Source organism: Triplophysa rosa, linkage group LG10 (genome assembly GCF_024868665.1).
Source record: "Triplophysa rosa linkage group LG10, Trosa_1v2, whole genome shotgun sequence".
Classification (NCBI taxonomy): domain Eukaryota; kingdom Metazoa; phylum Chordata; class Actinopteri; order Cypriniformes; family Nemacheilidae; genus Triplophysa; species Triplophysa rosa.
In genome coordinates, this window is record NC_079899.1 from 4,392,470 (window position 1) to 4,407,917 (window position 15,448).

General features: G+C 38.5%; 1 protein-coding gene across 3 annotated transcripts in view; it reads right to left on the minus strand.

Moving 5' to 3' along the window:
- Window positions 1-15,448, minus strand: part of znf292a (zinc finger protein 292a) — a 44,441-nt gene that overhangs the window by 8,677 nt on the left and 20,316 nt on the right. For all 3 annotated transcript variants that reach the window (XM_057343629.1, XM_057343630.1, XM_057343631.1), the window contains 3 exons: window positions 9,809-9,944; window positions 8,086-8,288; window positions 3,598-3,734 (listed from right to left, as the gene is read on the minus strand). In XM_057343629.1, coding sequence (XP_057199612.1) covers window positions 3,598-3,734; window positions 8,086-8,288; window positions 9,809-9,944 — 476 coding nt within the window. The remainder of the gene's footprint in view (window positions 1-3,597; window positions 3,735-8,085; window positions 8,289-9,808; window positions 9,945-15,448) is intronic.

Here is a 15,448-nt window from a genome sequence, read left to right on the forward strand (position 1 = left end):
GTTTCTAACGACAAATGCTAGTAGTGTAAGGCTATTACAACGCATTAAGCCATACATCTCTCTATACACCGGGTTCGCTTTAAAGGGACTCGAAAGGACTCGAAACTCAAACTGTAGGACTTGGGACTTGACTTGAGACTTGTCGGTCTTGACTTGGGACTTGACTCGGGACTTGAGGGCAAAGACTTGAGACTTACTTGTGACTTGCAATACAATGACTTGGTCCCACCTCTGTACATTATCATGACGGACCATGCTAATGCTTATCGATCACTTGAAGAACGTTAATTTCACAATAACTGCAAAATTACAACTAACCATTCGGAAACATCCTGTTCAATTCTTAAGGTTGTCACTTCTTGTGTCTCTCCATCAGTGTCAGACTCCGGTTCGTACATATAGGGCTGAACACCACTAACAACTACTGACATTTTGATGTTTTGTTTTGGCCGGTAACTTTACGCATAAGCACGAGTTCCTGAAACTCCGCCCTCCTCTGGAGAGTGGGCTGGGATGAAAAGCTCATTAACATTTAAAGAGATACAAGCAAAATCGGTGCGTTTTTACACACACTCAAAAATGGGCAACTTCAACATTCTATAATAAATGATTTGTTGGGTATTTTGAGCTAAAACTTCACATACACACTCTGGGGACACCAGAGACTTATTTCACATCTAGTAAAACCATTCGAACAACCTCTCCTTTAAACTTACATTTATACAAAACTATGCTCCAACGGGCTTTTCGGCCGCCATTTTATTTTTTTGAGCTTGAGCCTTCTCGACCAATCACTTTCCTCGCATGTTGTTATGGAAACGACAGGTCTCTGTCAGTGGTTAGCTGTGAAAAAGGAGCTTGATGTAGGTCGTTTTTTTTCAGAAAAGGTGAGCTTTTTTCAACCTCATAAGACGCTTTTGCGCTGCAGAAAAAGACGCAGGCGCTGGCGTTTAAAAAGGCGCTCAGGACGTTTTTTGAAAACACGGTTTACTCCACAGGATTACAATGTAAAACAGATGCTAGCAGCTTCAAAAAAGAAGTTAAATCTGAACACGGCCTAACTGTACAGACTTTAAAAGCTGCGATCAGACAAACAGAAAGTTTGGTGGGATTCCCCTATTCGCTAGCTGCACAAGATGGTGCAGGTGAGCTTTTGGGACACCAGTGTCGGCAGAAAAGTAAAAGCATTATATCAGTGATGTGACAGAAAATCCTCTTTACATTGCTGAGTACTTTGTTAAGCCAAAACAATTTGATAAAATGGCAATAAAGGCTGGTGTTGTTTTCTACCAGTCTACACAACTCCCCGTGTTTCTCCCCATATCACCATCTTCTTTAAGCAAAATAACAAACTCGAATTTACTGCGCATACTAGTAGAAAAGTTTTATTTCTTTGATTTAAATCAGCATTACAAGTTCTCTATGATGAAAGTCGGACAGATTAAATATTCTGCATTGTCTGCAAAAGTGAAACTCATTGTCAGACAGCACCAAACATAACTTACAGGTGAGGGATTTGACAATTGTGTCATGTTCTTTGAGAAGAGCTTCACTGATTTGCAACTTGATTGCATCGTACTCGCTTTGAAAGAGTATTAATACAGTCATGATCAGGTGGCGTTTGTATTCCAGTCATTGCGGAGTCAGGTGACTCAGACGGGGATAGCTCCCATAAATAAATGCTTTTTATGCTTTTCTTAGTCCCCCAACTGTCAAAACAAAATCATCTCTTTATAACTACACATGCTAGTTTATGTATAAATGAATTGTATATACGGATTTTGGTTAACCACATGAGTATGGACTATAGAATCAATGATGAGAGAATTTTTTTTTTTTTTTTATTATTCCATTATATCGAGTTGTTATGGCTTAACTAAGAATTTAGCAATGTAAAGAGGTTTTTCTGTCATATTGCTGATATATTACTTTCTTTTTTATCTAAAAACACCCATATTTGCTGGCCAAAAATCCTCCTTTTCCCATAGGCATACGTTATATAACCGGGAATTTGTCTGCAGACACTGGCATCCCAAAAGCTCACTGGCGCCGTCTTGTGCAACTTGCCCATTATCTTAAGTAAATAGAAATTGAAAGGAATAAGTTAATCACACATACAGGACACACTCTTCACGGTCTTTAAAGGGGTCATGACATGACAGACCAAATTTCCCTTGATCATGTATTGGTATCGTTAGAACAGGGGTTGCCAACTAGCAGACTACAGTCCCAATGCGGACCATAAGATGCGTCCGTCCGGACCGCAAAGCTTTTTGACATAATGAAATAAATAAACGCCAAACGCTATTTTCTAATGCAATCAAATTTATACCAGGCACATCAAGGGCCGCTCAGTAGTAGTTTGGGTCCTACGGCGGCACGGACAGTTATGCGCACTGTTGCTACATTCAGACGTCGTGAATTGAAGAGAGCCGAGAGCAGTGCGCAGACAGATGTAACTGTCAGTGATTGAAAAACAATGGCATTTTCAAAAGTTAACACTGAAAACCATGTTTTCTGAGATGAATGGGTCGACAGATACGCATTTATTCTTCCTGCATCGACGTGTACGAGGCCGGTTTGTCTCATTTGCCCGGAGTCTGTTGCGGTTGTAAATCCTGCAAACTGTAAGTAATGTATTTCATTTCAATACTACTTTGTAATGACCCGTTCATATGTGAGTTTTTATTTAAATTGCATGAGACGGAAGCGGAACAGCGTGCTGACGCGGGCAGTTCATATCATATTAACACTTTATGTACATGTACTAATTGTTGTTTTTTGCAGTACATGCAATATTTAGGATGCAAACATCCATTTTAACGAGTAAACATGACGCGCTGTTTCTGTGCACACAATAGGGGAAACCGATGTCTGCAATCACTAGCGTTTCATTTATGTTTTCTTTCATGTTAATAACTTAAATGATTGTAAACGTGATTGTTTAAGTGTCTGTGACATGAATACAAGCATAATGTGCTTAAATAGACCGTTTGTAAAGCTATATGTAAAAGAGAAACTGCAGTTATCCATCGGCACGTCTTTCAGCAGCAGCTGTCAATCATAGAAGTGGGCAGATACACCGAAGGCAACTGAAGGCTCTTAAAGGGGAAACTTTTTTCTGAGAGGTTTAAAATCAGGCTGGCAAAAAAAGTCCATAAGTAACTCACATTTGTATGTTTTTTGGGGGCAAAACACTTTAGTAATATTATAATTACACCTCAGGGTATTCAATTAAAATTCAATTTAAAGTTCTCACCCCTTTAAAAAGCATTTTTAAAATTTTAAGCATGTCTAACTTGTCATGGCATCTTAAAAATGCTGCACTCAAGGTGACATACAGTAATGAGTCAGCAAATGATTGTAAATGTATGTAGACAAAAATGTTATGTAAAACATAGGCGTTAATGTGTTGCTTTGGAGGTGGAGGTCTTGTACCTAAGTACATGTCATGTGATGTCACAATGTGGTGTCACTGTTTTGAATTCTGAAACTTGCTGCATACCTTTTAAGTTATAAGATTAGGAATTATGCTATTACATTGACATCCTTAAAATACTCAAGAGTGAAAATTCAGGGTGTAAATAAGAACCTTACCAGGCACAATACACATCTCCACTGAGAAGCTGACGCTTAAAAAATGCTGTACAAAGACTGAGAGCTCCTTTCTCATCTTCCTCAGACTCCAAATTGCAAATCATGTCCAAAGCATCTTTGCAGTCTACATCCTTTATCTGCCCAACGAAATGAAAAACAAGTCAAATTAAAAACATGATTAGTAGTAATGCAAATGACAAAACATACATTTAATTATTAACCAAGGCTGGAGGGAAATGCACATGGAAAACTGTGCTATCCTATTTTATAAATATAAAGATGTATTTTTGTAGGCCAACCTGGAAGTTGGCATCCCCTGAGCCAATAGAATTTTTCCATAGGCTTTGTATTCTCAAAAAACAGGTACGTTTATTATAATTTCGCATTTTGGTCATCAAGACAATGTTCATAAATAAACACAAGTTGTATTAATGTTGATGCCTAAATAAAATTACCCCCAAAAAATATTATTAGGCTATAAATAAACTACACTCCGCTTTGACTTGTACCTTACACTGCCCTTCAGCCGTGATTTATTCACGATAAAGCACAGCCTCTCATACCTTATTGCTTACTAGGGATGTAACGATTCACTCAGCTCACGATGCGATGTGATTCACGATTCTGATCTCACTATGCGATTTATTCACGATTTACTCACAATTTATTTTTACAAAATGAGTTGAAACAAATTAGAAATGAACAACTTCCCTTGCATTATTTCTTAAATGCTTCATGTTTCTTTGTATAATAAAATTATTTTTTATTTCAAATAACAAAACTAAACTGCAATTTTATAACAAATTAATAATAGAAAAAGTCTCTTTAATTTAAACAAACTAATACTGTGTGTGCTTTTCTTGGATTTTTTTGCATTTAAGAAATATCAGCATGTCCACGTTTAGGTTTGCAGTGAACATGGCGGCCCCTGCTGTTCAAAAAATGTATTGCAATTCAGTTCACACCTCAACCGATTGGAATCGTCAAACATTATAATCTATTTTCAACCGGCTCACGTGAATCGTTACATCCCTATTGCTTACATAACATTCTAAGCGGGCGATCACACAGAACACGCATTTCCTGTTTGAAAATGCGACGCACTGCCTTTTTTGTTGACTTTTTGAAAGAGCAGCGCGCTGTGGTTTTTTTACGTTGCTATGCAACCACCGAATCAGCTGACCTGGCAGTCAAGGATTAAAGCGTGAGCACTTTAGTTGCTGTTAACTGTCATATTAGCAGAAACTAAAAGAGGTACAAGCAAAAGGCGCTTGCTCTGACCTTGCTCGGTTAAACCTGCTAGCCAGCACAAATTTCTCCATTATGCAAGTTACTCCATTAGGCACTCTCCGGACGTTTCAAGCAACTGTTAAGTTCCGTCACCACAATGGAAGGCCCGCCTCTCCTTTCATTCGATTGGGCAATGGGGAAAAAGGTGCATGATGTCAACTGCTTTTCCGCTCAGAGATGATTTTTTTTCAACTTCGGGCGCTCAGTGCGCTTTGCCAAAAATGCGAGACGCAGCAGGCGACAAAAACGTCAAAATGACGGACAATGAAAAAGTCTAGCGCAACCTCTGCTCCAGACTGCGCCTAAAATGGCCGCATTTTCAACCATAAATATTCATTAACAGTGATATTTTTGCGGAGATTGCCACCTGCGACCATCCAAATTTACTTGTTTTTAAATTGTTTCCAATGAAAAAAAAAATTGATGGGTCAATTTGACCCATAAGACTGGTTTTGTGACATATATAATAAATAATTATTGTCTTGACGTGCACATTTTCTGTTGGTTCAAATGAATTGAGAGTACTAATTTGGTCTGGTGTATTTAGAGTTTAAACAGTTATAGCATCGATCAATAACTAAGCTTCACCACTTCTTTTTAAATAACCAGAACCAAATCGGCTGTCAATTGCATTTAAATGCATAGACAGGTAGCATTTTAAGTAGGGCTGCATAACGATTAATCGCGACTAGGGCTGCAACAACTAATCGATAAAATCGATAATAATCGATAATGAAATTCGTTGTCAACGAATTTCATTATCGATTAGTTGGTCTGTGACGTCACTTGCGAGCTGCGCAGTTATAAATCAAGCGCATCGTCTTCCCTTTTAAAATTACCGTTTTAAATGCGTCTCTCCGTGCAGCATGAGCTGCGCCGTTTTAAAGTCAGACGTGTCTCTCCGTGGATGCGTCTCTTCGTGCAGCGCGAGATGCGCAGTTTAAAAGTCACACGTGTCTCTCCGTGCTGCGCGAGGTGCGCAGTTTTAAAGTCACACTTGTCTCTCCGTGCAGCGCGAGGTGCGTAGTTTTAAAGTCACACGTGTCTCTCCGTGCAGCGCGAGGTGCGCAGTTTTAAAGTCAGACGTGTTTTGCATGCATCTCTTCAAGCTGCGCAGTTTTAAAGTTTAAAGGGGAGAGGTGTTTTAAATGACAAAATTAAAGATTATATTAGTAAAACCCAATTTGTGGCGTTTGCACTTTGCAAAGTACATAATAGGCTAAATACCCTGATTTGGTGGTTTATTTAGTTCAGAGGTGGGTAACGAAGTACATTTACTTGAGTACTGTACTTAAGTACACTTTTTGAGTATTTGTACTTAAGTATTACTTTTTTCTGTTTACTTTTTACTGTACTTCACTACATTTGAATGACAAATATCTCACTTTTCATGGCACAAAAAAATGATTTCCTTGGCTGACCCTCCCCTCGCTCCCACGTTTGGGAGAGACTATTGTCAGTTGCTTCTAATATGACACACTTGAATCAACTCACCAGGTGTGTTAATTATGGAGACATTCACAGCATTTTGGGAGAAGGCTAATGAGTTCAGTTGTGTATACTTTTCCCATATCTGATTTACTTATTATAAGCAAAAGATGTAATTAAATTTTTATCCGATTAACCGATTAATTTAAAAAAAAAAAATCGCTCAACTAATCGATTATCAAAATAATCGTTAGTTGCAGCCCTAATCGCGACTTCGTTTACATAGTTTATTTTGGTGTACTGTGTATGATAATTTTGTATATAGAAATACACACATATGCATGTCCAATTTTAAGAAAAAATATATTTATATACTAAATATTTATATTTTAATATAATATACCTGTAAATCATATGTAAATACAACAATGTATATACAATATATATAACAATATAATATATACATGCATGTGTGTGTATTTATATATACATTATTATACACAGTACACCAACATATATTATATAAACTTTTTACCCATGAATTTAAAATGTTTGTGGTTTAATATTTTCCAAATCTAAACGGAATACTTTAAATTCTTGTTGTTCAGGTGGAAGGTATCTCACAAATTTAAACAAACCAGTTTGCAGAACTAGAAAGTCACCAGGTCATGTCAGTGGCAGGCCACCAATGCGAGTTTGCGGTCATATTGGACCCTATCTTTGTCAGAAAGGAGGGCGTGGAGTGACATACTGACAGCTACAGCCTCAACAAGCAAAGAAAAACAGTGTGTCGTGAAACAATTTCACCCCCAAGACTAAACCTGAAATTGAAATGTTGAGTTCTAAATCCATTAGTCTTAAGGGATGAATAAAATTTCAGTTTGAACGTTGTTTCATTTTTATTTAATTTAATGTATAATTAATTGATTAAAATAAATGCAATCATATTGCCCTACGTTATCTATGTTGGATTTAAAGCAGGCAGAGTGCTAGAACTAAGGAGCTATAATTAACAAATGTCATCCCTTAAGTAGTTTACATTACTTTTAATTTTGTTGTCATCAACAATAATTCATTAATTGATAATTAAACAAAAAACTTGAAGAATACTGTGGCCTCAAGAGATTTCCCTACACAGCCACTAGATGGCCCATCTACGTAATTAATACAGCGCTGTCAGCATTAATCTGCATCTAATAAAGGTATTTCAAAATGCAGCATGTTACCTTTTCAGTTCATTTCAATTGATGTATTTAGTACAGCCTTCAAAACGCGATTATATATAGACGAGGACTAGATCAAACATTTGTATTGTTTCAAGCTATTAAATCGCGAAACTCTGTATATACTGTAGATAATGTTGCTTGAAAGGATATCATATGAAGGACTCAACTCACTGAATTTTCTGTATACATTGCAAAACGTTGTTCAGTTCCCCACTTAATTAAAAATGACCGTTAATAAAAAATGACACCACATGTTTTTTGACTTACTGTATATACCAAATCATCTATGTTTGGCGTCTTCTTCCACATACTTTCTGAATATATTAATATAAAAATAACTTGCAGAATTATGTTATGAATGAAGCGGTCGATCAGCATTTATAACAAGCATGTGCATGACGTAGGGAGCATTGAAAAGATCCAGTCGGCCGGTTGGATGATGACGACAAATACATATGAGACCAAATATCCTAACCATGACTTCAAACTAAAACTAAATAAAAGCAAGTGTGAGGAGACAGATTATTTAATAAGAAACACTCACCTCTTGCATAAGATCTTGCTGTGAATTTATTTCACATAGACATACGAGGTAGATTTGTTTGAAATTCTTTTTTCCTCCAAATTCAGGAAACTCTGCACATGTCTTTGCAAGCCTTGCAGCTTTGTCCACAAGCTTCTGTTTGATGAGGTGCTTTATACGCATATGCAGAAGTTCAGGTCCCTCTCGTTTTAAAAACTCATGAACTATTTTGAAAGAAATACACACCCATTCAATACAAAAGCATTTCCATTAGTTAACTGACATTTTTGTAGTATGAGACAAAATAATCAGACAAAACAAATGCTGAAAGTAGATGTCAACCAACTGATTGGCCGGCCGATTAATCGGGCCGATTTGGGGGATTTTCTAATTAATCGTCATTGGCCGATTGTGCCGCAAATTAGGCCGATTAACAGGCAGGTGCATCTGAGAGCAGCTAAGCATTGTTGTGGAACGCAACGCTGCCTCTTGCGGCATAACAGATTACCACCGGCATAACACATTACCACCGGCATAACACTGTGATGTCCCTCTGCCTGCTAACTTTTTAACTACCTAAAACTACACAAGAAAACAGTAAGACTTAAATTCTTTTTATCCTTCGTTCTTAATCTAGCCTTGTATATTTCATTGATTAAATATGATGCTACTTGAGAATGCCAGTAACTTTTTGGAACTCTATTGTTAGCGAGCCTTCAGCCACAAAACCTGGTAACGAGCCCAGCGGCTAAATTATTACCGTAGTCCGCATTGTATAGCTAGATAAACTCCGACGTTATCAATACTGTTTCTGTACCGGAGAATTTCTCTCCCTCTGAGGCTTTGTGTGAGACGGAGCAACTCGCACTCTGCAGCAATGCCTTGTTAAAAGACGAAACTTCTGGCTAAAACGTGCATGTTAACTTGGAGTTAACTTTAAAAGTTTTGAGCAATGTATTATTACTATGAATTAGACTGCTATCTTGTACCCTGCAATAAACACTTACTCAATCTTTCTCAATCAAGTGCACTGATTTGAAGAGACATGTCTTCAATAAATGTTTAATTTAAGCAATATTCACCAGAAGCGTTAAGCGCGATTGATTTACATGTTAAGTCAATGCAAAGACGCGATAGGACATCCTGCAGCGTGAATGAGGCGTTTGACGTGCGTAACGCGTGATTCGCGCGAGTTGAAAAATCTGAACTTCGGCGAAGATTCGCGCCGCGTTAACCAATCAGGAGCTTGCTCTAGTAGTGACTAGTCTATTTGAATTATAAACAGAGAGCGTCTTTGCAATAACTATTCACATATTTAAAAACTACAATACTAATTTCTCGCTAGAAATGCAATCAGAAGTTGTTGAAAGTGAAAATGAAACTTACATTTATACAAAACTATGCTCCAACGGGCGTTTCGGCCGCCATTTTATTTTTTCGAGCTTGCATCTGTTGTGAATTTCACGCGCGAATGACGCGAGTAAACTCAAAATGTTCAAGCGTCAAACTACACGCAAATAGCGTGATTGTAGATTTTATGAGATAAAGGTGGGAAAAGACAATAGGGCTCAGTTAGATTTTATGAGATAAAGGTGGAAAAAGACAATCTGCCAAAAAAATCTGCCTAATATATCAGCCATCGGCTGGTCTGATTTCTAAATCTTGACATCGGCCAGAGAAAAACCCATATCGGACGACCTCTAGCTAAAAGAATATTAAACTAAGTAACAATAAAACATTTTACCTTTCTCTTCATCAGGCATGTTATTTGACAGAAGGCTACATAGCGTGATGTTGGTCCACACACCACTCTCCTCCACCAGAGTCAACAGGGTATGAAGCTGTGAGTTCCCATGTTCCTGAAGGATGCCATGAGCCACCTGTCAAAACAGAAATCATCATGCAAACAAAAGTGTAAACAAGAGTTTGTTTAATCTGAACCAATAAAGATTACTTTACAAGATAGACTAATATGGGTATTAGGGGTGGCCGATCTGACGATCTTAAATCGTGATCGATCTTCAAGGCTTCCTCAATCCACTTTTCAACGGAATCCCGAGGATCATGATCTTGTCTGTCGTCTCAAACAAGAGGTGTGTTCGACATCATTCAGCATTGCACAGACCCATTGGTGTATGACATTGAAGTACCGCGAGAGCAGAGAGCTCTGTATGCTTTCAAATCTCTCTCGCCGTGCTATGTGGTCTCTCATGTGCGTTACAATTTTGCAAGTGCATTATACAGAGCTGGTTTGTGTTAAGTGTGTTTGTCCTTGTGCTTGTTTGTGTGTGACGGTAATCTATGGCACACCTCTAATTTACTTAGTTTTAGTCTGTTTTGCGATTGAAACTTGTTTCCCGGCCGCATTGAGTTCATATAGCCTATATCTAGAGTGATTTCCTTGATGCGGACGCAGAATTCTGTTTTAAATCGGTCATCTGCCGGTTCTGCGTGTACAAGTGAATGCGTTGGCCAGTTTAACGTGCTAAACATGTGACGCTCATGGATTTGTATGTGTCTCACTGTATGAGGACAGAAACACATGAATATCATGTCCAGAGTTGCTCTGAGAGTTTGAGAAAAACTTTCGTCACTCATCTACACGCACTGAAACTCAAGTGTCTATTGTGGGAGAGTCTTCACGACGACCCGTCAAAATAGAACACAGGTTTACCTAAACGCTCGAATGAAAAAATACTGTAGTGTTCTAGTTTTTGATAAAGCAAATTGTGGTATTCTTGTTGTAAATTGATCAACCGTAGTAAACTTTAATATTTACTATAGTAAGGTTCAAAAACACTGTATTATCTAAGAATTTTACTGCAGTTTACTATAGGCCTAGTAAATACTATAGTATAGGCTACTACAGTATTTTTATGTGGACTTTTATATTACTATCGATAGTAAAAAATGGACAACATGGAACATTAAAAATGGGTAAACTAAAAATTGTATGGCCCTAATTGATCCGTTTCTATATAACATTAATGTCCTTTCTTGATAACCAGTCTATTTACGTGTTGATCTGCATTTGTGTTTTTTAAAGATGATAACAGACGTTTCATACTTGTGCTACCTGTACAACTGTTTGGCCTGTGCTACAAAACTTTAAACCTCTGTAGCACCAATGCTATGTGCAAAAAAGTTCATGTACAGCCTTGTATTTCAATTCAGATCGTGGATCGAGATTCTTTGTTAAGAAGATCGTGATATGCTTTTTTGGGAAGATCGCCCTAATGGGTAAACGCGTATGTGCACGGGCGCATAGTGATTCATTACAAAGTGACATTGCCATCCACTGGCCTAGCATGCTTAACACAACGTTTTTACTTTTCGCAGATCCATGCAACCACAGATCATTTTGACGTGTTCGTTTTCGTGTGTACGTGACACTTTTAAAAATGCAAACAATAAACTTTGCAGTTTTCTACTTCATCGTAATCGTGTAACTGTACTGTCAGTCTCTGATGCTCACATTATTCCTTCCCCTCCTGCTGTGTGGCCTTCTTTTGGAATTTGAACAGGGTATGAAGCTTTTTTTGACTGGTATCAGAAAGGGAGAAGGAAGTGATTAAGTCTTGTAATGCATGTTGTTACCCTCGTGTACTGTTTGGGGTCATGATGAGTTTTCCTTAGTCAAAAAACTAGGGATGCATCGAAATTCCAGCCAGTTGAAAATGGCATTTTCGGTTTCGGGCCGAAACATAAAGGGCCAAAAACACAAGCAAAAAATGTCAACACGCCCATCCCATCCTTGCACAGCGCTTAAGATTTCACTCTCGTGTCATCACGTCTACCCTTCAAAGACCGAGCATAAAGAAGACACGTCTAACTTTATATTTGTGAGGCGCGCATATGTATAGAATAGACATGTCTGACGGTGCAATTCCACTGGTGCGGACATTGTGTTTTTTAGTCCATTCCTCTGGACATTGTGCACTCTTACGAGTAGGGAGGGGAACCAAAACCGGGTATTAAACGGGACCCCAGGACTAAATTATGAAAGACCGAAGCATCTTTAAGCTTCTCCCTTATCAGTTCTGCTTTCTGTCACAGCCACGGGGAGGACAGAGAACAGAGGCTTTATTTAAACAAACAAAAACCCATGATGGGGAAATGCAATTAACAAAACAGAACTCAAACTAAACTTCCCACAATGGGGCAAAAACAAACAAGGTCCAAAAATGATAAATAATAAGTCCAAGACACGACTGAGCACAGAAAACAGGAACAAGGTAATCCAAACACATCGAGGAGGGTAACGCAGGGTAAGACAAGGTATGACAATGAACCGACAAGTGACAATGAGAACTGGGGCTACAAATTGGGAACACTAATGAGGGAAGTTAACAAGGGGCAGATGAGGAGAATCAACACTAACGGGAAGATTGCATGGGGCAGGTGAGGGGAATGAAACACTAACGGGAAGATTACACTGGGCAGGTGAGGGGAAGGAAACACTAATGGGACAATGATGGGGAAACAAGGAAGCAGGGCCAAAGCACGAGGAAAGAAGACACGTGGCGCAATGTCATAACAAACAGCCACATGTCTCCACACAAGACATAACACACACACAAGACATGGTACTGTCATGACCCTGTCCACAAGACTAGGAAACTCTGAACAAGAGAGACAGGATCATGACACTTTCGGTACTGGAAAAGCACGCAGCACTCGCAACATGTGTCAGTGAATGTGTTGTATACTCGCATGTGGCTCCACATCGCGCTGTGCATCTCCTAAACATGCTACAAGGACGAGCTGATAGAACATGATGCATGCACGCTAGGGATGGGCAATATTATATTGTTTGCGATATACCGGTAGAAATTATCCCCACGATAGGAATTAGTCTTCCCGCAATATAAATGATAAATCCTAGTTGATGACGTTTTTATTTGTGAGGACCCATTCACAGCTCATATGCTTTGTGAAAACGGGTATAGCGGAGGGCGGATGTGAAGCTGGGAAAGAGTTTTCAGAGCTCTAACTCTTGTGAAGGATGGCACTGTAGATGCATCCGAGTTAATGTTTAGTTTCACTTTCATTTTATTTAATTAGTTTGTTAAGTATTTGTTGATAGTCATAATACATTAAAACACCACAACATTTAGTTTGGCTAAAAGTCTTTATTTAAACATTCGTTAGATGTTTTGAGCGCATGCGTATTGCACAAATTGTTTAATATGATTTCTAGCCTGTTATATACAGGATGCATGAACGGAGCATCCCTGTGCGCAGCTCGCGCTCACATGTGCTTTCATAGCGACACAGCATGAACCGCACTGCTGCCTGTTTACATCCAGTACAAAATGCGAGTTTGTATTACGTTGTTTAAAATACGTTTATGAGCGTATGACAGCGTAGATTATTTAATAAGATTTCTTTAATCCGCATTTTTATGTTCTCTTTCTGTAGCGCGAGTCATAGACAGATACAGTATATGTTTCTGTGAGAAGAGAAGGTTCACGAGAGAGTGGTTTGACAGCGTGATGCGATCGTTTCCACCCAACAATAGGCTACAGTTTAGGTATGACATGATGTGTCTATGGAGTTTTAGTTCATTTAATTCTTTCTTTACTACAACCTTTTGAAGTCGAATGTTTGCATTATATTTTATATTTACAAAAATACTGTAGGTATATTTTAGGAGCCTGTTTGATTTGGGGTATTTCTGAGGCTCTAGACTACATGCAGCTACTATCACTTGTAGCAAAAAACAGAGGTGGAAGGTGTTAAAGTTGTATCGTCATTTGTATCGTTATCGCAACAAATACCAGAAAATATCGTGATAGAGTTTTAGGGCCATATCGCCCATTCCTAATGCACGCAGACGGTCTCTTCATACTCGTGCCTGGCTGCACAAGGCGAGCCTCCGCGTGTGCATCTTCCAAATGGACAAAGCATGCACGCATCTCCAATCACTTGTTTTACTCGCACCTGGATCTGCATTTGAAACTAACATAAATTCCGTCTAACTAGTTTGCTAGTTTCATTTGGATTAGTTTGGATTATTTCATTCTGCTGTATATAACACATACCTTGTACAATGGCGCAATATTTTTGTGTTATTTAAAGTGCGTTAGTAGAAAATGCACCTCTGGGAATAGTGGATTCGGACATGCCCTGAGTGCACCTGTGCTTTAGACCATGCGCTTAGATCTTTAAAATAGGGCTCTTAAAGTTTTGTAGCACATGCAAAACAGTTGCACAGGTAGTACAAGTATAAAACGTCTGTTTTCATCTTTGTCGCTACTGATAAAAGCCATACGTGTATCAATGCAGCTTTCATGAAGAATAATCACTAAAAGCCTTCAGGTCTCGCGGGTTGTTTGAGATATGTGTGCGCCCAGAGAGTCAAAGCACAAAATACTAAACTGAGTTCTCTTTCACGCCTTCTTACACTGAAACGGACATATAAACACAAAATTACGTCAAAATTCCCAACACAAATCCTTATTAAGGTAGTCCGTTTCTTGAACAAACGGTTGGGAAACAAAACGCATGTGTGTTCCAGTATATTGCGCGAGCTCTTAAAGGGGCAGCAGCATAATAAAGATCTCTCTCTATAATGTTCATCAAACAACAAAGGACGAGCCAAAAAACACTCACTGATATTAAAGGATTATGTTCTCTTATGTGAGTTGTTCACAACAAATAAAGGAGGAAAGTAGCTTTCAGAAACACGTACTTTGAATATGGTAAAGTGTTGAAAGAGAGTTTACATATACAATAAAATAATTAAATCATAAACAATGATTTGTATTCATTTCTAATTGATTTATTAATGCATTAAACACATTTCAATTAAGTTTTAGTGATTCTTTTTTCTTACCTCACCCCACGACTCTGGTGCTTTCAAATTAAGGGCTGGTGCCACCATTATTCTGAATAACTTGGTAGCACCAGTGCCACCTCTCTCAACTGTTAGTCTCAACTGTAACATGCAAGTTATGCAAAGCTGAGCTAGTGTGGCATGGAAGTACCACATTGATTCACGAGCACATGAAAAAAAAAAACATTGCGTCACGGGTGAAGGCGAAACATCAGCGCGAGCGTGGTAAGCAAAAACTGTGTCTATCCTTATGATGTAACAATGGTGTAGTCTAGTTTAATTTAGTGCTGTAAACTGTTTGTTTACTGTTTGTTTGTATTGTGACAGTCACAATACATCTGTTTGGATGAGACTCAGTCGGGAGCATCAGACTGCACAATCACCTTGCTCGCAAGTGATGGATGAATTAAATGGCGCTACCACAGAATAGATTAAATTAAAACGGCCCAAGCACTAAACGAGTCAAGCACTAAATCTAAAAGCAGCAAATAGCTGTCATGGTTCTGCCCCATCTTGTCTTGCTTTTCTTGATCTTGTGGCAGAGCC